At 45.7% G+C, this 26055-nt stretch overlaps 1 protein-coding gene across 2 annotated transcripts in view; it reads right to left on the reverse strand.

Moving 5' to 3' along the window:
- LOC135921941 (arylsulfatase B-like) overlaps positions 1–26055 on the reverse strand; it is a 151379-nt gene that overhangs the window by 12158 nt on the left and 113166 nt on the right. For both annotated transcript variants that reach the window (XM_070530518.1, XM_065456360.2), the window contains 7 exons: positions 25216–25341; positions 21806–21919; positions 19235–19394; positions 7689–7801; positions 5306–5422; positions 2358–2489; positions 1656–1782 (listed from right to left, as the gene is read on the reverse strand). In XM_070530518.1, coding sequence (XP_070386619.1) covers positions 1656–1782; positions 2358–2489; positions 5306–5422; positions 7689–7801; positions 19235–19394; positions 21806–21919; positions 25216–25248 — 796 coding nt within the window. In that variant the 5' untranslated portion in view covers positions 25249–25341. The remainder of the gene's footprint in view (positions 1–1655; positions 1783–2357; positions 2490–5305; positions 5423–7688; positions 7802–19234; positions 19395–21805; positions 21920–25215; positions 25342–26055) is intronic.

Below are 26055 nucleotides of genomic sequence, written 5' to 3' on the forward strand. Positions count from 1 at the left end.
CCGAATAGAGTAGCGTTTTTTGAATTAGCTCTCGAATAATTATAGAGAAATATATATTTGCGGAACCATCACAGTTCTTTTGGATCCCTCGTTTATGCTCTACCAAGTTAGGTGCCGCAACCGACTCGTATTGTTATTTCGGAAGTTACGTAACGATGCGTGGCTGCCATTCCCGTACAACCACGTAGGGCGTAGGACGCTGTGATTCTAGACGTACTACGCCCACCGCGAAAGCTTAGGAAGACAATTACATAAGCACAGCAGAGAAGAGGCTACGTCAGGAGGCTCGACTGATAACTGTAGAAGCGTCACTCCAAACACACGGAATTGTTCTCGACTTCCGGCGGCGTTTCTTCTACTTCCTTTTTAAATAAAAAGATGTTGATCTTTAAATATTTTCATAAACAAGGGTTAAATTTAATAATTTTTGCTTTTTCTTCCCGTTTGGCTGTTGCCTCGGTTGCCGACGATGAATTCCTTAATAGATCGCTTATTTTTCTCAACTCTTGCGACTGTTGTTTCCAGTTGGCAATCTTGCACCAAAAGGGCTCTACAATTAGGCAAAAACCAGACGAGGTAACGGATGACATTCATGTTGCTTATGGATTTAACGGTTATTGCAGGGTTTGATGATGGACGGTGTTTCACATTATTTTATTTTCCATTTTATCTAAACCATATCGAGGGTATATGGTTCCGAGAATCTGTCAGCGTCGCGGCGAGCCGTTACTCTAGGAAATAATGAAGCAAAAGGAAAAGTTAAACTTAGTTGGCGTTTCCTCTGGCCGCAACTCGTTCCACGTGCATACAGACCAGCTGACCACGACCCGAATCCCTTCCCTGCTACCTGAATCAGTCTAAACAAGGAAGGTTGAACTAACAAAGCAACAGCGATGCGCGGGACCACTGAAAAGACGGTGACAACTTTTGCATCTCGAGTTAATCGCGTGGGCACCGAATCGGTGAGGAAACTGGCCTTCACATCCCAGGAGACGCCGATAACTACCGCCACCCAAAAGGAGTGAAAAAGGCAGCAAAATGTTGACTGCCGAATAGCTGTCAAGTTTCAACAATGATTTGGCGGCGCTTTAGGAATGTGTGTGAGAAGTGGTGGCGTGTGGCGAGGAGGGGGAGGGGGGAAGTACGCGTCTTAATTTCGGAGGGGGGGGGCTGCCCCCCCCTTGGTTACGTGCCTGTCCAGAGGGATGAGAATTCAGTATAACAACGGCAGTTTTTATCGTTCCACCTTCAAACACACTTCCATATGCTACGTCATACAAGCTGGCTAAGTAGGCCAGCTAAGGTCTGGTTTCACCCTCAAATGCTGGAAAAGTTGGCGCACCTACTACTCTAAGCGTCCACCTAAAGGATTATGATTTCGGATTTCAGTTTTTATAGATATCATGAAATCGCCAAATTTAAAGTCGAGAACGGTGCCTCTTTTGAACGGTGCGGTTTCGCAGCAAAGGCAGACACCAAAATTTCACATGCCGCCTGTCGTGCCGCCTTCAAATTAAGCGCATTAATTAACAGTACGCGAAGTTCGTGCAGCATGAGTTTTGAAAAGCTGCTCTTTACAGAAAGGTGCATTCACGTGAAATGTATTTAAATATTAAAAGCGCTATCATAATTGTCGTGCAATGGCCAGCGCTTACCTGCGTAGATAGTTCGGTTCTTTTCACCGATGTAAGGAAACTTGTCCACATTCTTTTTCGGTGACTGAAGTAGAAGATCATAGTTTCCGCAATGGGCCGCCTGGTGGCTCAAATACAGGAACTGAGGCTGCAAGGGGAGAGCAAAGAACTAAGAGAGCGCGGATGTCAATGAAGAAGGAAGCGGCTACGTTTAAGACATTTCAGACATAATTTATACATTATATACTTCGCAAAATTCGATGCATCAGCAATGACAAAGAAATACGCCCACGCAGAAAGAAATTGCCTATGGAGTCTATACTGCTTCATCAACATCGCTTTCTCCGTTCAAATGACCCCATCTTAAGATCACGATTAGCTTCGTTGAGACAATGTATCATCGGCTTCGTCTGAACGCCGTATTCATCTCTGCCGTCTCGGAGTGACCATCAGTCACAATTGTAACTACGGTGCGTTGGAAACCGTACAACACATTTTGTTTGAATATCCAACTTACAGAGGCGAAATAACTTCTCGTTTCAGGGCAACTAGTTCTGCTGGAACGTTACGAAAATAAAACAGAGCAGGCGCAACAACGGGGACCAAAGAAAGGCGACACCGCGGCGCTTTGTCGTGAACTCATGGCTCAACTTTATCAGGCGACGTCGAATGGTCGTAGATTTAGCTTTGACAATTGAAACTCCGTGCGGCCGCACTGATTACCTTGGACTTGTCCAAATTCTCGATGAGGCGTACTGCTTTCTCGGCGAACAGCTCGGTGCTGTACACTCCCATGGCGTCCTCTGCGGGCTGCGTGCCGTTCCAGAGGTCCAGACCCGAGATCTCTCTTCCATCCTGAACACATTGTTTTAACCTTTAATCTTTAACCAGAAACAGTGCAAACACCAGGCGTAATCCGACGAGGGACGTTTTCGAAACGGATTGCACCGCGATGCCTCTGCCGTAGTAAGCGAACCACGAGATGTGTGTTAACGTATTTGTTTGTGTTTTGTTTTTTAGAGAAAGAGCATATAGGAAATGCAAGAAGGTTAACCAGTCTAAACTGCGGTTGGTTACACTTTGCAGAAAATGCAGGCTCTAGCAGCTTAGCTAGTAAAAAGGGAAGCAGCGGGGCAATACTCGCGATGATACGCAAGTTCTAGTCACAAAATATCACCCCATCTCGTGTATACTCTTTAAAATTCGTAGTAGCGCTTTTCAGCGGGAATGCCAGTTGGGACTAAGAGCATAGAATTGTTGCTGTGATAGAGCACTGTTTGTCCAAGCTGTATTTGCATCAAAGATTTGCACACAAGAAGCGACAAATAAGACTGTCATACCTACCCACTCACCATACTTTTTTGCAGATAATTACAACTGTTGTATAACACCACTGCAAAAAAAATAAAGCTGCTTCATGCATTGCTTTATTCCGTTATAGAAATCCTGCTTGCCATGTAATAGGTGGGTGAAGACCTCGTCAAGCCTTCGTTGCTTTTTGACTGCGTCCACGCCACTGTCGCACTGAAATAAATCTGAAACTTGACAAGGGGGCTAGTCGATGCACTTGTATCGTAAAAGGAACAGCGTGAAAAAATAGATCCACAAGGAGGAGAAGACGACAAGGCATGCATGCAACGGCCTCAAAATCAACCACATGATGGTTAGATAATTATGATATCAAAAACTGGGGCGTATACTAACTCTATTGACCAAAAAACGGGTCATGTGAGCAAGGAAAATTCTACGGGCATTAAATATATACCATGTGTCCCATGTAACTTGTGCCGAAATTATATATATATATATATATATATATATATATATATATATATATATATATATATATATATATATATATGCAAGTCCTACGTAACTGGACAGAACCGGTCATATTGTTTGCTGTCGCTTGAATTAAGTCAGACAATTTTTTTTGTTTCATCTAATCACATAATTAGTCAGTATTATTGAATCAACTTCTCCGCTGTGATATTATGTAAGCCCGCTAAACACGAAAAAGTGTCGTGCGGCACTTTTTCTTGTTTTGCGGGCTTTATTTCAGGTTCGGAAGAAAAACTTTTATTTCCCACGTATTTAGCAACAGAAAGCTGGATCGAGTATTTTCCAGGATGGTCTACAATTTTCCCATTTACATTTTTTGTCTGAATGTAATGTTCGAGAAGTTGATTCACTAAAAACAACTAATTATGTCACTAGGCGAAAGGAAAGAAAAAAGTAGTCTGACTTGCTCCAAGCGACGGCAAACCTCCCTGCGTTACCTTGGTGCTATCCAACTACGCAGCATTTGCATACATTAAAATTTTGGCACAAGTTACGTTGGTCACGTGCCTAGTATAAGGCCTCATTCACACAGCCATCAAACGTTACGTCACGTCATCGTCATCTAAAAAAAATGTATAGCAGGCGAAATGGAGCAGTGTACGAATAGGCGATGGCAGTGGTGTCGTCGACAGCAGCACAGTTGTGCACAGTGTTGACACACCGGTCCCATGGTCGCCTAAACCTAGAGGAACATAACCTACATTACGCAATGGATCGGTTAAATAATTTTATGTTGGTGCAATGTCTGCTTAAAATAAATATAAATTGTTTAGTAGTACAGTACCAACAAAATATCGATATCGGCGTTGTCCATGTCGCACATTTCACAGCCGCCGAAACAAACAGCTGAGTATTCGATGTCCCACACGTGGAACACAGATGCAAGCAAAGCAGCAGCTGCTGCTGTTGCCAGCTATAGCTTTGTGGAATGGCTTTATTTAGCCGCGGCGTGTTAATTTCTGATTGGTCCATTTTGTAGGGATGGGGCTCCGTCACCGTGCAGGTGATGAAAACGTACAGTACCTCTCTATGCCGCCGGCGACCCGCTTTTCACAAGCAAACGACTTAGAAACCCGCTCCCCTGACGAAAACCGCTGCCGCGACGGGGACGCGACGGAAAGTTTGACGGCTGTGTAAATAGAGAGTTTTAGCAGAGCGTTTACGGTCCGCTCCGCTCAGACCGGCCCATCACAACAATTGGCACGCAGGCGCTCATCAAAACGCTACCGGGAACACTGACGCGCGTGCGCACAGCACACTTAGCGGCAGCGGAACGTGGGACGCTGACCACGTTCCGCTAGGAACCTGATTTAGCGGTGCGTCAGGGTGCGTGTGGTTGCTTTCGTAATCGTTTTACCGCCGAGCTGAGAGCACGTCAGTGGCGTCTCTGGGAGACGCGCTTGTTAGATAAGCGAAATCAATGCATTCTATGCAGCCACCGGCGCGCGTGAAACGTGTGCGGAGCGGAGCGCAAGCAAACGCTCTGCTAAAACTGTCTAATAAGGCCTGAGATTGTGAAAGACGTAAGCAGAAGTCGATAGGGGCAGCCAGATTTGCACAAGCAGAAACAGAGAAAGAGAGAGAGAAAAATATGACAGTCAACTACAGAGAGGGAAAATACCAATAGTATGATTAAGCAAGCCCATGACGAAACGGAATAGTAAGATTTTCCACTGCAGTGTAAAGCTATTGCTGTGACTGGGACCATTAATAATCCATAGCGAAGGTTTTCAGCATAATAACTGATCGTGGCAGCGCCTTACATACTGTTCCCTAGCACTAGCACATTTCACACGACTAGGAGCCCTTCAGTTGAGGCTTATAAATACCTGGGAGTGATGGAGCATGTGGGTGTAGTAGTCTTGGTGTCCGTAGTAAAATCCGTAGAAAGTGTCGAAGCCCCTTCGGGTGGGCGTGTACTCGTAGCGGTAACTGCCGAGGTGCCACTGTGGTGTGGGTTTAATATGTCAAAATACGGTTGACGTTAGGAATTACATCGACAAACGAAAAAAAAAGCAGGAAATACAAACTAACTAAACGCAAGAAATCTTTGGATTTCATTCACTTTGGGTTGCTATTCTGTATGGTACTTTGCAAGAGTTAAAGGCGACATTGAATGACAGCCAAGGCACGCGGAGCTGACGGTTGTGTTAAACCGGTGCTTATTGCCGCATTAACACAACAAAATCGCTGTGGGGTCTTCGAAACGCTTGTTTCCAAAGGAAGTATGCAGCCGAGGTTCGTTCTTAATTCTCATATTCTTTATTGTTTATTTTTTTCAAATTGCTCATTTATAAAATAACGAGGAGCCCTGCATCGTAACGGAATAAACCGAGCACCACATCTAACCGGCATTGGAAACAATTTATTTAATACAGTGCTAAGCGATCCCCGACGTTTTTGTTAATTGGTATCATCTCTCCTCAAAAGTTCAGTGTGTCAGAACTGTGCACTGCTGCAAGTGGTGTTAGTTAGACTATAACTCCTAGCGCTGACCCCCAAAACAATAAGAAAGAGAAAGCGTTGGCATAACGTTCTTGGAAGAAAAATGTGATAAACTCTCCGTGTAAACATCTTACAACTTTGTAACGATAAAGTACATGGGTCCCTTAGAATGTTTTATGGTGGCTTAAAAACAACAGGAATAAAAAAAAGGTAGAAGAAAGAAAGCTATATGCAGATCCCAAGCACTGTGCGAATTGATGTAAGCGAAGCTATCTGCGCTGTTTGCGTTCATTGACGGTATTTGGCGGTGATGTTGAAGGCGCACAACAGTCGTGATGTGATGTTGTTACCTTGACTGCACCACTAGTGTTTGTCCACGTCGTACACATAACCCAGAAACGTGTCATTCATTCACTAATTTGTTTACAGAAAAGAGCCCAAATGAGCAATATGCTTTCTGATCGACGCATTTCCTTTCTCCCGTGTCATGTCAGGTGAACTGCCACGCGCGCAGAGGGGTAACGTTAATCACCCGTTCATTGACTGCATCAAGAACGGTTGTAAACAGGATCCGGTTGTACCCATTCCCTGCCTCCTCTCTCTCTACTCCGTCCCTAACATCCTCCCTACCTCCTCCCTGGACTGTCGTTGCTGTTGCGCGTGAGCACGGAGGCAAGCGCGGCAACTGCTGCACTGCTTTTCGGAGGGTCACACCTAATTACGGCGTCCAGAGGGCATTGTTGCGTCCCCAGTGAGCTTCAGAAGGCATTTTTGGCATCCCCCAGGACGCGTCAGAGGCCATTGTGGCCCCGCCCTACCGAAACGTCGTTGAGGTCGCCGATCTCATCTCTCGCTTCTATCCTCGTCCCCTCTCGACTCGCACGTTAGTCGGAAAGTAAGCGCTGCCGTATCTGCAATGCTTTTGTGAGGGGCTAATGTGGCGACACCCAGCGAGCCCCAGAGGGCGTTGTTCACATGTCTTGCGATGGAAACGCCCAAACGAGTTTCTCGAACTCTCTCCTCTCCATTTACTTTACTATGTTTTTTTCTCCCCATTTTCCCCTTCTCCAATGCAGGGTAGCAAACCGGATATTCATATCTGGTTAACGTCCCAGCGTTTTTTTTTTTTGTTCGTCTCTCTCTCTCTCTCTGACTGCACCAAAATAAGGGAAAGTTCAACTGTGAAACATTGTCGTTTCTAATGTTGCACAAAAACGCACCATTCTGTAACGTCACCTGTGATGCAGTCAGCTGCGAGACGAAGGTGTTGAACCTAGAGAGAGCGTTTTTAACGATAAAATGCAGCAACGTGCTCGGATGAAGTTACCAGCGCGTGACTCCGATATAAAAGAAGACGAGTACAGGGAGTTCAAACGTAAACCTCTACCCCCCGTGTGCTCTTTTCTGTGTCCTGCCCTCGTGCTATTTTATCGCGGTCATGGGTTAGTTAGGTTTTAAAAAATTTAGCGCCGTTTTCAACCCCACTTGTTTTATTCGGAATAGAGCCCCATTCATCCAGCCATTCTCCTATGCCCTTGTTTTCCTTTCTTTCTCTCTTTCTTTCTTCCTGTCTTTCTGTATTTTGTGCGTGCGTTCGTGCGTGCGCGCGCGCTAGTCTGCCGACTTGCCTTGTGCCCTCAATGTGTCCTGCTTCCTCTTTTTGTGCTGCTTTCTGGCGCGGATTTCGAGCGAGTTTATATGGTATATGTTATACGTCTAATCAGTTGCTTAGCTTTGTATTCAGCTAAGAACTGGTCGCTTGCTGACCTTTCCGATGAGGTGAGTCTCGTAGCCGAGTCTTTTCAGATGCTGAGGAAGCAGGGTGTACTTGAGGTCAAGACCGAACGGTTCACCCGGTTGAATTGGTATGTGCTGGAGACCTGCAGCAGACAAAGACGAAGTGTAAGCGCATTCTACTGGTCATATTTTGTGCATGTCTATCAGACTGAACGAGGTTACAAGAGGTTTTTCACGTTCGGGTGAGGTAACATCCGGTGGGGAGCTTCAATGTACTGTCGGGAATCCTTTGACGTCTTTGTTGTCTTTCGTGTGGATGTACCCAACAGCTGCGTAGCACGAACAGTAACGGAAGTCCGCGCCTACACACACGTTTTTTTTTTTTTTTTCATTTCCGCCAGTGGCGCCAATGTGACGCGCAAGTGAAGGTGAAGCCTGCTGAATTAGTAGTGAATAGAGTGTGTGGTCTCTCCGAAACAGGTTACAAGTGCATACAGACAGGGACAAGTTTCATATCAGAGGCTTTCAGGCTCTTGTTAATTTCTCGGACGGTCGGCTTGGAACATTTTACTGGGTGCCGGTGAATAGGACCTTTTACCGTTCCATGTTTCTGTTAAGTAAAAACGATCAAGCTGAAGCGGTGAAACGAGGCGTGTATTAGCGAAAGTAGAAAACGATATCGTTCAAATAGATGTAGAAAAATTATCGTCGCCCACTAACGCGTTGGTCTCAAATGATGTTGCACGCTCCCCCTCCCCCCCCCCCCCTTATAGTTTGTTGCATTTACCGTTTTTGCGATAGAATGAACGTAGTTTCACCGCCTGTGTCTTGTGCCTGTGTTTTATGTCAGCCCAAGGTTTTCATAAATTAAAGGGACTGACAAATGGCTATAATGTGTTGTGAGACGTTGATGAAAATTAGATGACCATGACCTATAGTAATAGCATCGAGCCCGCTTTTCGCGATTTAAGTAGGTATATGATTTTAGGTTAGCAAAGACCGTCTCAAAAACCAGTAAGTGGCGTGAACTGGCGGTAAAGCCTTGGTTCTCTGGATGTAGTGTGTGAGATTACTGTACGCAAGTCGGCTGTTATTAAGTACAGCATACTTATTACTTAAAATTGCAGTTCGTATTTATCAGGCTTTAGAGTTTTATTCTATGCGTATTACGAAGCAAAAATCCACGTTAGTGGAATTTGACATTTTACAGAATGGTACTCCGTCTAATACCAGTTTGTTCCCAGTAATGCGAGCTAATCACAGTCCACGTATATCCCTTGTCTTGGATAGATGATGTGATGCACGCAGGCTTCGCTTCGCTGTCGCCGTAACGCCTTACATCATATAGAAGAAGCGAAGCAGCATAATTGATGCATCCAGAAAAAAAATCACCCCCAAGCACTCCGTGCAGATGGTTAATCAGCGAAGCTGAAACATGCGGTTTCAATGTGAATGGCTGCGTTAATCCCGACGATTCTTTAAACGACGGCTTGGTAGGCTGCCGGATCCTCGGTACGCAGTTGCTGCTTGCGCTCGGCTGCACGAGCCTGTTCTTGAGCCCGGGCTGCAGCGTCGGAACGGCGTAGATGAGCTCGTTCCCGGGTCTGCTCGCGGCGTTGCTGATCGAAAGCTGAGCCTGTTCTTGTGTCCAAGCTGCAGCATCGGCATGGCGTAGATGAGATCATTCCCGCTTCTGCTCACGGCGTTGCTGATCAAAAGCTGCCTCCTCCACAGGAGTACGTATGACGCGAGGCTTACCCATTTCTGAACCGGAGATAAACTGCTGCGCACGCGCTCGACTGCGACGGAGAGCAACGATGTCACTACTGGCGCAGCCAATCGCGCGCCTCTCTTTATCTCTCTTTCTTTTCGCATGCGCATGGGGTTGCGTCGGAGGAGTTATCGGCGCACAAGCGACCGACGGACGGACGGATTGGCTAGCCATATACAGCTTCGCTGTAGGTCAGCCGGCCTTGTCGGTACATTATGGAACAAATTCTTGTACAGCACCCCGAGCAGCTACAGCGGGTGCCGGGAAGTCGAGGGACCCCCCTGACCACTGGAACACGATAAAAGACAGTTTTAGTTGGTCGTCCGCAACAGATCTGCGTACGCAGGAAACCCACTGAGGCAACGTTGCACATGCTCAGTACGCAGGAGTACGCACGGTCTATTGCGTGCGCCCGTAGCTTTTCAAAAGCTGCGTATAGCATCCTAGAACAACTCAAGAACAACTCTGGGCAGTCCAGAGGGCCAAGGAAACCGCCGAGAGGCAAGAACTCTTGGCCGTAACCTCGGCGGGTGCCCCAGCCCACTAACTCGCCGGATGCGAACGAAATAAGGTTTTCTTACTCACTCACTGATTATTTGCAATGCTTTTAACTGCCAACAACGTCAAAGTTCCGTCACATGTTACACTTTTTCTTAGATTCTGGGCTAAGTGCCAAAACCACGATCTGATTACAAGGCACGTCGTAGTATAGGAGCTCCGGAATAATTTTGACCAGCTGGGGTTCTTTAACGAGCGCCCAATGCATTGTACACGGATGTTTTTGCATTTCGCCCCAATCAATACGCATGCGGCGGTCGCGGTCGGGATTTGCTCCCGCAAACTCGGGCTTATAGCCTCGCAACGCTATAGCCACAAAGCCAACAGGGCGGGCATATTAAACTTAACATGCTCACCATACTTTTGCCGAATTGCAAGTCGGCGTCTTGCACAGGTGTTTTAGGGCTCTCAAAAACGTTGCGGATAACGGCCGTATATATGACGCTCTGGAACGCTTGCATCAGTAAGTTTCTACAAAAGCTACAATTAACATAATTTAAACATTTATCGTTCGTTACTTATAACATGCTTCCTATTTGAACGAAATATAAACAACGTGCCTCGCATAATTCGCCGAGGAGACCGAGAGAAACAAGCACACGCCTCGTACAACTAAAAAATTGAAGAGACAAGTATTTAGTAATTATTTTCAAAGTACCTAATTAATTACCCACGTGCTTGAAACTTTCGGTACACGTCACCCATTAAATAGCCGTCATTTCCTTTCAAATATATGACTGCCGTTTCACTGCGATAGCAATAACATTGACACTTCAGGTGCATTTCTGCCGTCGCCATGATGTTCCGTATAAAGTCGAAGGGCGATAACATCGTCGCCGCATTCCGTGTGCTGTATGTGCGAGTAACGGGGCGCGAGGATGAGAAGACGATGGTGGCTTAATCTCGCGCGCGCAAGTGAGGAGAGCGGGGAGAAAGCGCGCCGTCTTCCGTAGCGCGCAAGGCACCGGGGAAGAGGAGGGGGCGTTCTTCTTCGGCGGCTGCTGCGTATATGGCGCGGCCGCGGGGGGGTCCTACCTTGAAAGCGATCTGCGATGTGTGCAGAGTATAGGTGCGCCGGCGGATGATAGCTTCGTAAGCGCTGTGTTTTCGCCGCTTAGTTCACGTTGAAGCCAGAGGCAGCCCGAAGGTTGTCAAGAATGGCGAGCTGCGAAACAAGATTGCCACACAGTTACGACAGGGCGACACGACGCGCACCTCTCCCTTTCCGTCGCTGCAGCTGGGAGGCGTTCAAAGAAGCGACCTTTGCGCTGGAATCCGCCGCCTTCCTCCAGCCCCTTCGACATTGTGACGGGACGAGTTCGGTGTGTGGACAATGATTCCGGAGTTCCCCAACGCGGAGCTGATTTGACACGCCTTGGGCAAGCTGCCGTGGGGACGACGTATTTTGGAGCGTCTCACGCTTCGGCCTAGCACGGAACAACGAGCGACCCCCGATCGGCGCCGATAGTTTCCCGGAACGGCACCCCGCGCGGTTGCCTCTGTGTACACAGCGCGGTTGCCTTTGTGTACGTAAACTGGTCTGCAGAGCAGCGGCGAGTTGGTGATGAGTAAACGAACAGTCGCCGCGTCGTAGGACCGGCGCATCGAGTGTATAAAAACTGTGGTTGTGCGAATGCTGAGGACACTTCTCTTGAGCAGTCATGTTGGACTGTTACTCTTTTTCTCAAGCAGTCATGTTAGACTGATTTAATTTCTGTAAATAAACCCTTTTTCCTCGTTCTCGATGAGAAGCAGTTCTTCACTTCATCAACGATCTCAGCGTAAATAAGTTGGACGACGGCATGGGCCAGCTACCTCCGAATTCATGCCGTACTCCAATCTTGGCAAAGGACCACGGACGATGGGATTGAGCCCCCAATCCTGACAACTGGCTGACAGCGGTGAGATGGACTTTGCGACATGGTGCTGTATCTGCGGTGAGTGCTTGGTTTTTGCTTTGACTCTCTAGGCTTCATTTTGTGGTTGTTCTGTTTAGAACAGTAGGGAAGCTAGATTGTTGTGTGTTAGCTAGGTTGTGTTTACCTAGCTTGATTTAGAGAGCAGAATCAAGGCAGTAAAACAGCAGTCATGGAGTTAAGGACACTGCTGAGAGACGAGTTGTTGATTGTTGGTGAGGAACTGGGCCTAGATGTACGAAAGGAAATGCTCAAATCGGAATTATTGGAGCTAATTTCCAATCAGGCCAGTGAGGAAGATATTGAAATGGGAATGGAACTTCTCAAAAAGAGAGAGAAACGGGAAAGAGAAAGAGAAGAACGGGAAAGAGAAAGAGAAAAGCGAGAGAGAGAGGAACGCGATAAAGATCGCGAGTTTCAGTTAAGGAAAATGCAACTTGAACTTGAAAGCAAACGTTTGGAGTTGCCTCAAGGAAGTGAAGGCGCTCTGGGACGATCAAGTGAGGCAGAATCGTACCGCATGGACAGGCTATTAAAGCCATTTGAGGTCGGGACCGACATAGGCTTGTTCCTAAGCAATTTTGAAAGGACTTGCGAGAAGATGAACTTCGGTCCGAGTACATGGCCACAGCGGTTGCTGTCTATGTTGCCGTGTGAGGCGGCGGAAGTAATCGCCAGACTGAGTGTGCAGGATGCATATGATTATGCAAAAGTTAAGGCTAGTCTCCTGAAGAAATACCGCCTTTCAGCCGAAGCTTTTCGGCAAAGGTTTAGGAGCACAGGCAAGAAAGATAGCGAGGGCTATCCGGAGTTTGCATATAGCTTAAAGGCCAACCTAGTCGAGTGGCTTAAAAGCGCGGAAGCGTACGACAGCAGAGACATGATCATTGAATGCAGGTGTCTAGAGCAGTTTTACAAAACCATCCCCCAAGCTGTGAAACTGTGGGTGCAAGACAGAGGTAATGTAAACACTGTGGAAAGGGCGGCTGAATTAGCCGAAGAGTACGCAACCCGTAGAAAGTTGAACGCCGAGGAGGGAAACTGGGACGGTCGAAATGGACCGCGGAAACCATTTCCGTTCAAAAAGGGTGCGCAAGCTAGAAGATCAGAGCCTGTAGACATGGCGGAAAAGCCCGCAGAAAAGAGCGAGGAGAAACTTAACGGAGAAACCGCACAAAAAGAACAGAAAAGAAAATTCGAATCTGTTAGACCAATTCGCTGTTACAAATGCCACAAACTGGGACATATAGCTGTAAACTGCGAGAAGTCTAGCGTAGTTTTTTCCTACGTGGAGGAAAAAGATGAGAATATGGAACTTTTAAGTCCATATCTCCACGACCTGCAAGTTAATGGAAAACCATGCCGAGTGCTAAGAGACAGTGCCGCCACGCTGGACATTGTCCATCCGTCTTACGTGATGGTAGATGACTTCACCGGAGAAGTAGCATGGATAAAACAGGTTGTAGAAGAACACAGCGTGTGTCTGCCCATGGCCAAAGTCAAAATCAGTGGACCATTCGGGGAGCTAGAGACTGAGGCTGCAGTTTCCAAATTTTTGTCACGGCAGTATCCCTACATCTTTTCGAATCGTTCGAATCAGTTGCTGCGTGACAGAGGGCTCAAACTGGGAGAGGGCATAGTACAGGCATTGACCCGAGGCCAAGCTCGTAAGATCGCGGCGCTTTCGGCTGAAAATGCTCAAGCTCCTCCAGCGGAAGCAGAAAAGGCAATAACTTCAATACCCGAATCCGAGCTAGGCCCGAGGGACAAAAGAACAGTTGAGGAGAGCCTGCCAGCTGACCAGCTCAATGAGAGCGTAGCACTAGAGTGTCAGAGTTCTAGCCTGCAGGAAGAGCAAGCAGACGCGCTCACAAGCGAGACAGGGTCGTTATTATCACCGGCCTCAAAGAACTTTGATCAACTCTTACGCGTGGATAGAGAGTCACTGGCAGCTGAGCAAAAGAATGATGAGAGCTTAGCTAAATTACGTGACACAGCTAAAGAAGGCATTGCTAGGCGCAACGTAACGATACATGAGAGAGGAGGATTGTTGTATCGGCATTACAGAGATCGAAAGGGTAGGATTTTAGATCAGTTAGTCATACCTACTAAGTATAGGGAGGACCTTTTGAGTCTTTGTCATGGAAATGGGTGGTCCGGCCACCTAGGCATAAACAAATCAAAGGAAAGATTGCTTATGGAATACTACTGGCCTGGCTGTTTCAAAGATGTAGAAAACTTTGTAAGATCATGCGACGCCTGCCAGCGTTCTGGTAAACCAGGAGAGACATGGAAAGCTCCACTGAAGGTAGTCCCCTTAATAACAGAGCCTTTCAGACGGCTTGTAATAGACACGGTAGGGCCTCTTCCAAAAACAAAATCAGGCTACAGTTACTTGTTTACCATGCTGTGTCCGGCTACCAAGTTTCCAGAAGCAATCCCTTTGAAAGAGCTCAGCTCCACCGAAGTAGTAGACGCGCTTTTGACAGTGTTTGCACGAGTTGGGTTTCCAGCCGAAATTCAGGCAGACCAAGGGTCAGTATTCACGAGCGCACTGACTTCCACATTCTTGCAAAAGTGCGGGGTAAAGGTAATACACAGTTCTGTCTATCACCCTCAGTCAAACAGTGTAGAGAGGTGGCATTCAGTGCTTAAGCGAGTTTTGCGTGCGCTCTGTTACGAGCACAAGGAGGACTGGGAGAACTGTCTGCCGGCAACTTTGTTTGCTTTGCGAACGGTTCCACATGAAGCGACAGGGTTCTCACCAGCAGAACTAGTGTATGAGAGGACACTCCGTTCTCCACTGAGAATGTTAAGAGAGATGTGGGAAGAAAGAGGGGAGAGTCCAACATTGGTTGAATACGTGCTAAATTTACTGGAACGGCTAAGCGCAACCCAGAAATTAGTCGGAAAAAACATGGCAATAGCTCAAATGAACGCCAAAGTCTATTACGACAAGAATGCGAGGCTTCGTACGTTTAAAGTTGACTTAACGATGAAAGCGGAAAAGTGTAGGTTTGGTTGTTCGCAGGTTACTTATCTGGGCCATGTTGTCGGTCAGGACATGAGACGGCCGGCTGAGCTGAAGATAGCTACGATTGGAGAATTTTCTCAGCCGAGCCCGAAAACGGACCTTCGTTCATTTTTGGGACTTGTGGGGTACTATCAACGGTACATTCCGAATTACTCGCAATTGGCAAGTCCATTAACAGACGCCCTCCGAAAGGGAGCACCGAGTAACGTACACTGGGATAAGGACAAAGAGAACGCTTTCCAAAGTTTGAAAACGCTATTGGTTTCTCGCCCTGTGCTTCGCGCGCCAGACTACACAAAGGAATTCATAGTTCAATGCGACGCAAGCGACAGAGGTATGGGCGTGGTGCTTAGTCAGGTTGGCGACGATAACGAGGAGCATCCTATCCTCTATGCCAGCCGTAAACTAAATGTAAGGGAGGAAGCCTACAACGCTTCCGAGAAGGAATGCGCTTGTTTGGTTTGGGCCGCCCAGAAGTTGTCGTGTTACTTGTACGGAGCGAAGTTCATCTTCGAGACCGACCACTGTCCTCTGACGTGGCTCAATCAAATGTCACACAAAAACGGCCGCTTGCTCCGATGGAGCCTCACTCTCCAAGAGTACAACTTCTCCGTTAGATATAAGAAGGGAAAGTTGCATAGCAATGCGGATGGTTTGAGCAGGCTAATTTGAATTCTGCGTTTGAGGGTCCCGCCTAAATTTTAGGGTTTATTTATTTATTTATTTATTTATTTATTTATTTATTTATTTATTTATTTCAGTACTCTCAGGGCCAGAGGCATTACAGAGAGGAGGGGCATACAAAATCGGCGGCAGATTTCTTAAATTTGTTGACGTCGGTGATGGCAGCCATGAAGGCAGGGAGGTGGTTCCAGTCATTTCCAGTTCGAGGAATAAATGAATTTATATAAAGGCTAGTTCGGCATTGCGGTATTCCTACCTTGCAGTTGTGGTCAGTGCGGGAAGATATATAAGATGGAGAGAGGAGTAACTTATGTTTGAGAATAGGGTTGGTATAATAAATTCTGTGAAAAAGACACAAGCGAAAATATTTACGACGCAGAGAAAGAACGGGAAGACCAAGTGCAGATTTCATTGCAGATACGCTTGCTGTTCGGGAATAATTTGAAACAATAAAACGGGCGGCGCGGTTTTGAACAGACTCTAAAGCGTTAATTAAGGTTATCTGATTAGGATCCCAAATGGAGCAAGCATATTCTAGTTTAGGCCTGATTAACGTCCTATATAGATGAAGCTTAATGGTGCTGTTAGAAGCTATGAAATGGCGCCGTAGGAATCCGAGCGTGCGGTTAGCCTGGTTAGATATGTAGTTGATGTGCATTTTCCAGGACAGATTGTGTGTTAAGTGAATACCCAGGTATTTGTAAGATGAGACAGATGATAACGGAGTGTTATTAAGAAGATAGCGAGGGGTGTATTCAGGAGGACGGCTGGAGATACGCAGGTGTTTGCACTTGGTGGTGTTAAGTGTCATGAGCCATTCGCTGCACCATGAAGAAATTGCGTTCAAGTCCGATTGCAAACATGCTTCATCAGAGGGATTAGTAATTGAACGATAAAGCACACAGTCATCTGCGAAAAGGTTAATATGGGAGATAACGTTATCAGGAAGGTCATTAATGTAAATTAAAAACAGTAGAGGACCTAACACAGAACCTTGAGGCACCCCAGAAGTTACGGAAACAAGAGGCGAGTCATAATCATTAACTGAGACATATTGACGACGGTTGGAAAGAAAACATTTAATCCAGCCTAATACCTGATCGTTAATATTAAGAGCACCGAGTTTAATTAATAATAGATCATGAGAAACAGTGTCGAACGCCTTAGCAAAGTCTAAAAAAATGCAATCCACAATAACGTTAGCATCCATAGCGCGAAACAAATCATTAGTGAAAGACAGGAGCTGTGTCTCACACGAAAAAAATTTTCGGAAGCCATGTTGACATGAATTGAAGAGGTTGTTAGATTCAAGGAAGGTAATAAGATGAGAATAGATAATGTGCTCAAGAAGTTTACAGGGAACGCTGGTTAATGAAATAGGCCGATAGTTTAGTATTGAAGCTTTACTACCTGATTTGTGCAATGGAACCACCTTCCCCACCTTCCAATCAGGAGGGATGGTACAACTCTGTAATGACTGTTCAAAGATTGCACAAAGAATCAATGATGAGCACGTAGATGTACTTTTCAAGAACTTCGTTGTAATGCCGTCGACGCCTGAACAAGATGAAATCTTCTGTTTTTCAATTAAACATGTCAAACCAACCGAATCAATGAGTATTGGATCCATGGGTAAAAAGTCACGTGTACAAGGATGAGGGACAACATTCGGCAAGGCAGAAGAAAAACACGAGGCAAAAAAATCATTCAACACTTTGCAGCAATCGCTCTGGTGTATTGGAGTGTTGTGATTATCGCAAAGATCTATTGTATTCGGCTTATTCCCGCTGACCACATTCCAAAATTTCCTCGGATTATCTCTAAGAAGGAGCGGGAGCGAGCGGTTACTAGTGTTAGCTTTTCTTTAGGCGAAGAAAATCCCCTCTCATTCAGCAGAATTCCCTCCATTAATTGCTGAATTTGTCAGCAGGAATTTGCTTCAGAAATTGGCATAGTGAAATGTAGCATTTTTTTTTGTTTCTGCACTTATGTTGTTGTTTGTTTGAAGCCTAGCGAGTCTAAAGTGAGAGCCAATGCACGTCATCTCGGCGCAGAGCCGTGTTGTGGGGTTCATTTTGCAGTTGCCTGTCCTTGTTGGATGTTTTGGGGCGGTGACATCAATGCACAAGTGGTCGCTGCGAGCCAAGACATCAATCCCCCCCCCCCTGACCAGCAGCCGTTCTCTTCCTGCCTAGCGGTTGTCAGCGCTAGACAGTCGAGACTTTCCGGGCCATGGAGGCGCTGTCAAGAATGGCGAGCTGCGAAACAAGATTGCCACACAGTTACGACAGGGCGACACGACGCGCACCTCTCGCTCTCCGTCGCTGCAGCTGGGAGGCGTTCAAAGAAGCGACCTTTGCGCTGGAATCCGCCGCCTTCCTCCAGCCCCTTCGACATTGTGACGGAACTAGTTCGGTGCGTGAACAATGATTCCGGAGTTCCCCAACGCGGAGCTGATTTGACACGCATGGACAAGCTGCCGCGGGAACGACGTATTTTTGTGCTTCTCACGGTTCGGAGTGGCACGGAACAACGAGCGACCCTCGATCGGCAACGATAGTTCCCGGAACGGCACCCCGCCAACGCCGTCGTCGGGCATCAGAGCGCGGTTGCCTTTGTGTACGTAAACTGATCTGCAGAGCAGCGGCGAGTTGGTGATGAGTAAACTAACAGTCGCCGCGTCGTATGACCGGCGGATCGAGTGTATAAAAACTGTGGTTGTGCGAATGCTGAGGACACTTCTCTTGAGCAGTCATGTTGGACTGTTACTCTTTTTCTCAAGCAGTCATGTTAGACTGATTTAATTTCTGTAAATAAACCCTTTTTCCTCGTTCTCGATGAGAAGCAGTTCTTCACTTCATCAACGATCTCAGCGTAAATAAGTTGGACGACGGCATGGGCCAGCTACCTCCGAATTCATGCCGTACTCCAATCTTGGCAAAGGACCACGGACGATGGGATTGAGCCCCCAATCCTGACAAGGTTAATTGGCTCACTGCCGCTGGCGCTCTTTCTCGCGCCAGCATTTTGAAAGCGAGTGTCCGTGCTCATCGAATGAGACGTGTTCATGTTTGTCTGTGCGCATGACACCATGCTTGCTAATTTAGTGAGTAAGCCAATATTTACGAGGGGGTCAATAAAGCCACTATCTTTACTCCGTATAGTTGTCTACTAACTTGCTATCGCAATCGATGCTTCGCCTTTCGGGGGAAACTGCGACGTTTATTGGTCCTTTCAGGTGAAAGGGAAAACCTTGTAAACGTTTCATATAACGTCTCTAAATAAGTCGAAAACTAGAATTTAGAAATGTTTATTTGACTCCTAATTAACGCACGCTCCTCAAAATTTCTACATATTGCCCCTAACATTTCCATATTTCCTCAAAATAATAGACTTCGTGACTGATCTAGCAGGTTCACTGTAAAATTATAATTGAAATCAAGACTATAGCATGATGGCAATATTAAGTTACTTCATCTTTGAGATCCGCAGGGTCTGTTATTTACGAAGGAAAGAGAAATGTTACTTGAAATCATTACTGTAGTTAATCAAAAATACGTGCGCATATACTGAGCTGCTTCTTATGAGCGACGCTACTCATGGGAGAGCGTACCGTATCGCGTCGCGTAAAGGCCGGTCATGAGTGCACCCCTCGACGCTGTGCAAGTTGGGTGTACGTAGTAGTTGTTGAGCACCACTCCGTCAGCGGCCAGGGTGTCCAGGTTGGGTGTCGGGATCTGGGGAGATCCATGGAAGCTGACGTCGCCCCAACCCTGCATTTGTACAATAAACATTGCAATTGTCACAGCAGCAGCAGCAGTAGCAGCAGCAGCAGCAGCAGCAGCAGCAGCAGTAGTAGTAGTAGTAGTGGTGGTAGTAGTAGTAGTAGTAGTAGTAGTAGTCGAAGAACTAGTAGTAGTAGTAGTAGTAGTAGTAGTAGTAGTAGTAGTAGTAGTAGTAGTAGTAGTAGTAGTAGCAGTAGTAGTAGTAGTAGTAACTATTTGAGGTACAGAAAGTGAGGTACAGAAATCTTTTGTAGCAGTAGCAGCAGCAGAACTAGTATAGTAGTAGAAGTAGTATACTATAGAAGTAGTAGTAGTGGTAGTAGTAGTAGTAGTAGTAGTAGTAGTAGTAGTAGTAGTATTAGTAGTAGTGGTAGTAGTAGTAGTAGTAGTAGTAGTAGTAGTAGTAGTAGTATACTTGCAGAAATAGTAGTAGCAGCAGCTTCAGTTTTCGTTGCAGAAAAAGACGGATATGGAGAGCATACAATAAAACAGGGCATAATACGAATGAGAAAACAGCAGGCTTGGGAGATATTGCATTACCCCAGCCCAATTTTTAGCGAAACTTTCTTTCGTACAGGTGCATTAAGAGTTTGAGTTGCCTATAATTAAGTCGTATGTTCCCAGTAGTCACAGGCTGAGGATTTTATAACTACACTTAATTTAACTGCAGCGGCTTAGAACTGGTCTCAGGAAATGTATTGCCCTATGCTGTAAAGTCACTAAAGCATGGCTCACGCACGCATTTTTGGTTGCGCTCCGATAAAAATAAAACGCCTCAACGATTTCACGTGTTAGTTGATCCGAATGTCTGAATAGAATCTTAGTTTCCTCTAATCTTGGGGACAGCCGTAATCTCGACAACGCGGCGACAAATAGAAAGTTGGACTTTCCTTTAAATAATTCACGTGCTGTCCATGTACACGCTTATTCACACATTGACTCGTTTGTCCCATTCCAGTTTGTCGTGGGATTTTAACTTCTAATGTGCAGTCGTGTCCTTCATGTTCGTGTTATGTTTTCGCGCCTATCTTACGCTCAAGATCAACGCAGATAATAGGCTTAATCTCTACACTCTTAAAAAGAAGGTTAGGAAATAGCTAGCAAATGCGCACATTTACTATATTACCATGTATTTTACTACCTTCTTACTATCTCTGTACTAGCCAGCGGCTAGTAAAGCTAGTAAGTTCTGCATTTACTAGCCAGAAAGGCTTCTTAGTAATTTTTGCTAAGTAACCAGTAAGCCACCACTACCTCGTCCATGGTCGTGACCTATTATGCTGTGATTGTAAGAGTCTTCTGCGAAATTGAGATTAATTGTAGTGTTGTTCATAATGTTGGACTAACAGTTATGTACGACGTCGTAGCATACATATATGCAAATAGTAGGCTTTCCAAATTTGTGCACAAAGCTTTGATTATTTAACCAAATACATAAGCACTCAACGGTACAACATGTGCTCCCCCAAACTAGTGCTATAAACACTATTGAAATTGCTCTTGAGAAAGTGTCGTGTAGCCCCTTTCTCGTTCTGTATGTGTGTTCTTGCGTATCGCTACTTGTTGAAGATATGTAGTATGCATTCTTACTCGGAGTCAGCGCGCCCTCATCTCCCTGGTAAACATTAGATATGTATACAGTTAATTAATGTCTTAATATATAGCAAAATAACGTGGTTCTCTTTAAATTTCCTATATAATTATTATTTTACTTTTCTTGTGCCTTTACAATAACATCGACTTCATATGACAATGCAAGCGGCACTTATAAATCGACTAGGCCTCACTGTATCGTTAGTATTGATATTTTAGTTGCGTTAGCAACTGCGCTAACAAGGTAGTATATATTTAGTTACTACTAAGTTAGTGCTTTTTTCTAGCTTCAGTAGGTAGTGAAAAGTACCAACCATAATTTTACTACCTGAAGGTAGTGCTTTTTGGCACGATTGAGGTGTTAGTATAACCTTTTTTTTTTTTAAGAGTGTATGCTTCATTACCTGCGTCCCGGTATCAACGTTATGAAAAAGTGAGCTGTCATTGTGAAAAAATGCTCTAGCTGGAACCACGGCACCGTAAGACGCTTTCACTTTCCCCTGACGTTCCTCCTTTCCCCTGTTGTTCAGGGGATGTTCTTACTCGCTAGGCTCGGCTTCACTTACCAATGACCGCACGACGTGTGTGTCCTTGAATTTCATTTTAAGGTATTCAGCAGGCGACGCAAAGCTACTGAACTTGCACATTACCACGTGTCATCGCTGTGCAAGTGTTGCTGTTTCCAAAATGCACCACGAGGGAGTTCAAACCACAGCGGGCTCCTAGTTTAACGGTAGTCATGCTTATACTTTGGTTGACCATTGTGAAGGCGAACAAACTAGCAGCTCGCCCACTGTCTCACTCACCAGGTCATCGGCGAGTATGAAGATGATGTGCGGCTTTGTGACTAGCTCCCGCCGGGACGTCACTAATGCGTACACTCCGTAGGCCAGTAGGGCGCCGATGACGCCACCGACTATCTGAAAATCGAAGATGTACGCATCACAGATGATAATCCGTGCAAACATGTGAATACGCTGAGCGTGGAGTTGATGTACAACTCACAAGCACAACCTCGACATGTTAACATGCCCTTCCCATTTTCGAACCAAACAATTTCGGGCGTAGTTTTCAAAATGCGAGTCCACTTTTAGGCTGAAAGCGTTCGTTCAAGCGACAAAGTGTGAAGAAAAGAAAAAAGGTTGCAGTTTCACCCGGAAAGCGAAGCATCTATTGCGAAAGCAAATTAGTATAGACAGCTATATGAAGTAAGGATAGTAGTTTTATCGACCATACAAGCTTGCATCCGCTTACTAACTTAATTAACAAGAATTTAATCCTGCGGTTTTACTTGCCAAAACCACGATTTGATTATGAGGCACGCTGTAGTGGGGAGCTCCGAATAAATTTTGACCCCCCGGGTATCTCTAACGTGCCCCTCATGCACGGGACACGGGCGTCTTTTTTGTTTCTTTTTTTTGCATTTCGCCCCCATCGAAATGCGGCCGTCGCGGCTAGACATAATTAAATTCTGGGGTTTTAACCACGTTGTGATTATGAGGCACGCCGTAGTGGAGTACTCTGGATTTATTTATACCACCTGGGGCTCTTTAACGTGCTCCTAATTCATCGTACACGGGCGTTCTTGCACTTGGCCCCCTATCTAAATGCGGCCGCCGAGGCCGGGAGTCTCTTGTAAGTCTGTAGATAGAACGAAGCTCACGGAGGCCTCGTGATGCCACGCACTTTGTGCGCGCGGAGAAGATCAACGTACTATCAAAGAGCACACCGACATCGCCTATTTCAATAAGTCTGCTCAACACTGTGCGATCAGCAAAAAAACTATGGGAAGACAATGTTATGGGTTTTACGCGAATGTGACAAAATTCTGGTTCGAAATAAGTTTAGAGTGAGGCCGTTTAACTGGCACCATTCGGAAAAGGAGGATAGATCGGACTGCAGTGCGCGGCCGTCCTCGACACTGTGTATCTCCTTAAATATTTTGATTTCGTCAGCGTAAAGAAGAAATGAGGTCATCTGGTTTGCATAAGGAACGGTCATCGATGAAAATTAAGAAGGAAAGCGGACCTAACATGCAACCTTGGGGCACACCACTAGATACCGTATAGACTAAAGCAGATTGACCATTGACGCTCACGAAGCAAGACCGATCGAGGAGATAGCTGTGTAGTAGAGTTGCAGCTTCAACACCGTAATTCACAAGCTTCTGCAGAAGTAGGAGATGATCTACTACGTCAAAGGCTTTGCTGAGATCGCAGTACCCAGCATCAACATGCCCTATTCGCGTGACAGGTGGGGAAACCTGCATCTTAAAGCTGACAAGGTTGGCGGTCGTTGAGCGGCCAGAAAGAAATGTTGGCTGATTTGGATCAAGAATTTTTTTTTTTACACTGGAGAACAACACACTGTGAATAGCTCATTAGAAAAGCTTGCAAATCTCAGAGAGAACAGAAATTGGCTGGTAGTTTGAGACATCCGTTTTGGGGCCAGATTTAAAGACAGGTAAAACGCCAGTGGTTTTCCAAACACGCGGTAAAGTACAATTACTGAGACGTTTATGAACGATTGATGTCTGCAGGGGTACAAAGATACTGACGTAGGCTTTGATAATGGCAGCCGCATGCTACCTGGGCCGGAGAAATATGGCCGAAGACGTCTGAGGCATTCGCTGATGAGATCCTCGTCAATGAGCACCGAGTTGGAGAATACAACAGAAGAACGCAGCTATTGGACAGTGACGGTAGAGATAGAGATGAAAAATGAACAGAGAATAAATAATTAAGCGATGGCTTACACAGGTAGCCAGCGAAACACGTACACAAAAAAAAAGCTGCCGCGCGACTAGTGGTGCGGAACATTTCGCGCGATTTCGAGGGCTTCCTTCAGGCTTGGGAATAGCTTTTATGTAGCACGTATTGAGCAACAGAAAGCTGGATCGAAAATTTTTAAGGGTGGTCTACAATTTTCTCATTGACACTCTTTATTTGAATATAATACTTAATAAATTGATTAATTATGTCATAAGGCTAAATACCAAAATAAATCCTCTGACTTACTCCAAGCGACGCGAAACAACATGACCTTAGTTTTGTCCAGCCTCTTGGCACTTTGAATATTTTTTTTTTAATTTTTGACACAAGTTACGTGGGCACAGGGTATACGTTATATATTGTAAACCCCAATCGTATGAAATGTCCCCTTTTTATTTATATTCATTGATGAACTTATACCTTACTGGATGTAAATGTTACCATGCTTGGTGTCACGACGCTTCTTCGAATACTGCTTATGTTTCATATCTTTCTACTGTCTGCCTATTCATATCCCGAATAAGCCGCGGTTGCTTTGACTGAATGAACGTATTTCTTGTACCAAGCCAAATACTGTGCGGTGGACGTTTGACCGGCTGTGTATGTATACTATACCAATTCTGAAGTGCGCCAGTACCAAGACCAGCAGGCTGTTCCTGGGCATGCTAATACAATTAATTAATTGATTGATTGATTGATTAAACTAATTGATCGATTGATTAATTCATCATTCTCATTATGTTTAATATTTTAAATTAGCCTTCACCTCAAGCTTACTTATTGTATTAAATGTAATTCTTATTTTCAAGTTGTTTTTATTTCTTCGTTGAAAGGCTTACAACTTTATTGCACATTATTTTCTTTGATTTATGATCGATATCTTTGATATCTTCGTTTACATACTTGAATATACTTTTGTTCCTCTATTATATCGACCGGCCTATCCCCAAAGGTGCTTTGTGCTATTGTACAACAACAATAATAATAATAATAATAATAATAATAATAATAATAATAATAATAATAATAATAATAATAACCAATTCTGTGCCAGAATGTGCCATGCATTTATTACGTCGCTTTACTACTACCTTTTCTCACGGCACGACCGAGCTCATGCAGCAGCAGCCTCTCTGATGCTTTATTTAACATTGAAGCATCAGAAGTGAATATGAATGACGCATGCGAATTGACGCCTCATTTCAACAAACAATATTTTTGACAATGGCCGATTTCGTAAATAAACAAAATGGAAGATTTAAGTAAACAATCTGTTCTCAATCAGTGCGGTGCACGCTTGAGTTTTCTGTTTTAAACGCAACAAATTTAATTGAAACACGAACCAGTGGAGGCCAAAAAAAACGATCCATTTGTTCCAATTGGTGTCCTGCAGGACTACCGAGGTAAGTCATGCGGTAAGTTCTAAGCTGACCATCAATGCTTACCACAAGGGTGAACGTTCTGAGCGAAGGAGGCATGTGAATCCCAGAACGGGCGACCACGGGCGCTCCTTTGCGTGCGAAAAGCTCGCTGCTCTACACGAGCCGTGCAGCTTGAAGGTCGCCCTGCGTCTGAAGAATCGCATTCATTTCTGTGAATGTTTGCGCACCGGAGTAAGGACTCCGTTCGCTTGCCCGCACCAGCGAGGGAGACAAAAAATTCGACAGAACGCATCTCACGATGACTGTTGTCGACGGTAAAGCGCTTAGCATTAAATCAATATAGCGGCGCAACGTATTGCCACCTTCGAAACGAGTTACGCATGAGGCGTGTACTGCAGCGGGATTCCTGTTTCGCGCTTCTCTAACAACACTCGGTGCCATCTAGCGGAGCCGCCGCGAAGCCTGTGCGTGGCCTCCAAAATCAATGTTGCGCCGGTGCGTGCGAACGCTGAGAAACGCGTACCGCGCCAACCACACGTAGGCGTCGGAACGCGACCGCCCGCGCCGCACCGCGTCTGGGCATGCTCAGCGCCAGGCACGTAGACTGCATCGCGGGTTGGCGCGTGGCGGCGTCGAGATCTAGCAGCGCTAGATATTTACACCTGTGCCGGCACCGGCCGCCCGCGTCGCCCGCGTGTCGCGACCCTGTGTGAACATGGCGAGCCAAAGTGGCTTTTGGAACGAAGCTGGTTGTTGAACCACAAGCAGCGATATAACAGCTTGTAGAAATAAAAAACCGAATTTCAAATTTAAAAGTATTCAGGCTTATTGCCATCTTTCTGACACTGCTTACCGTGGCCGCTGGGCTACCTTGAACATTGGGGCCTTGCAAAACTGCGCCGC

Source organism: Dermacentor albipictus, chromosome 1 (genome assembly GCF_038994185.2).
Source record: "Dermacentor albipictus isolate Rhodes 1998 colony chromosome 1, USDA_Dalb.pri_finalv2, whole genome shotgun sequence".
Taxonomy (NCBI): domain Eukaryota; kingdom Metazoa; phylum Arthropoda; class Arachnida; order Ixodida; family Ixodidae; genus Dermacentor; species Dermacentor albipictus.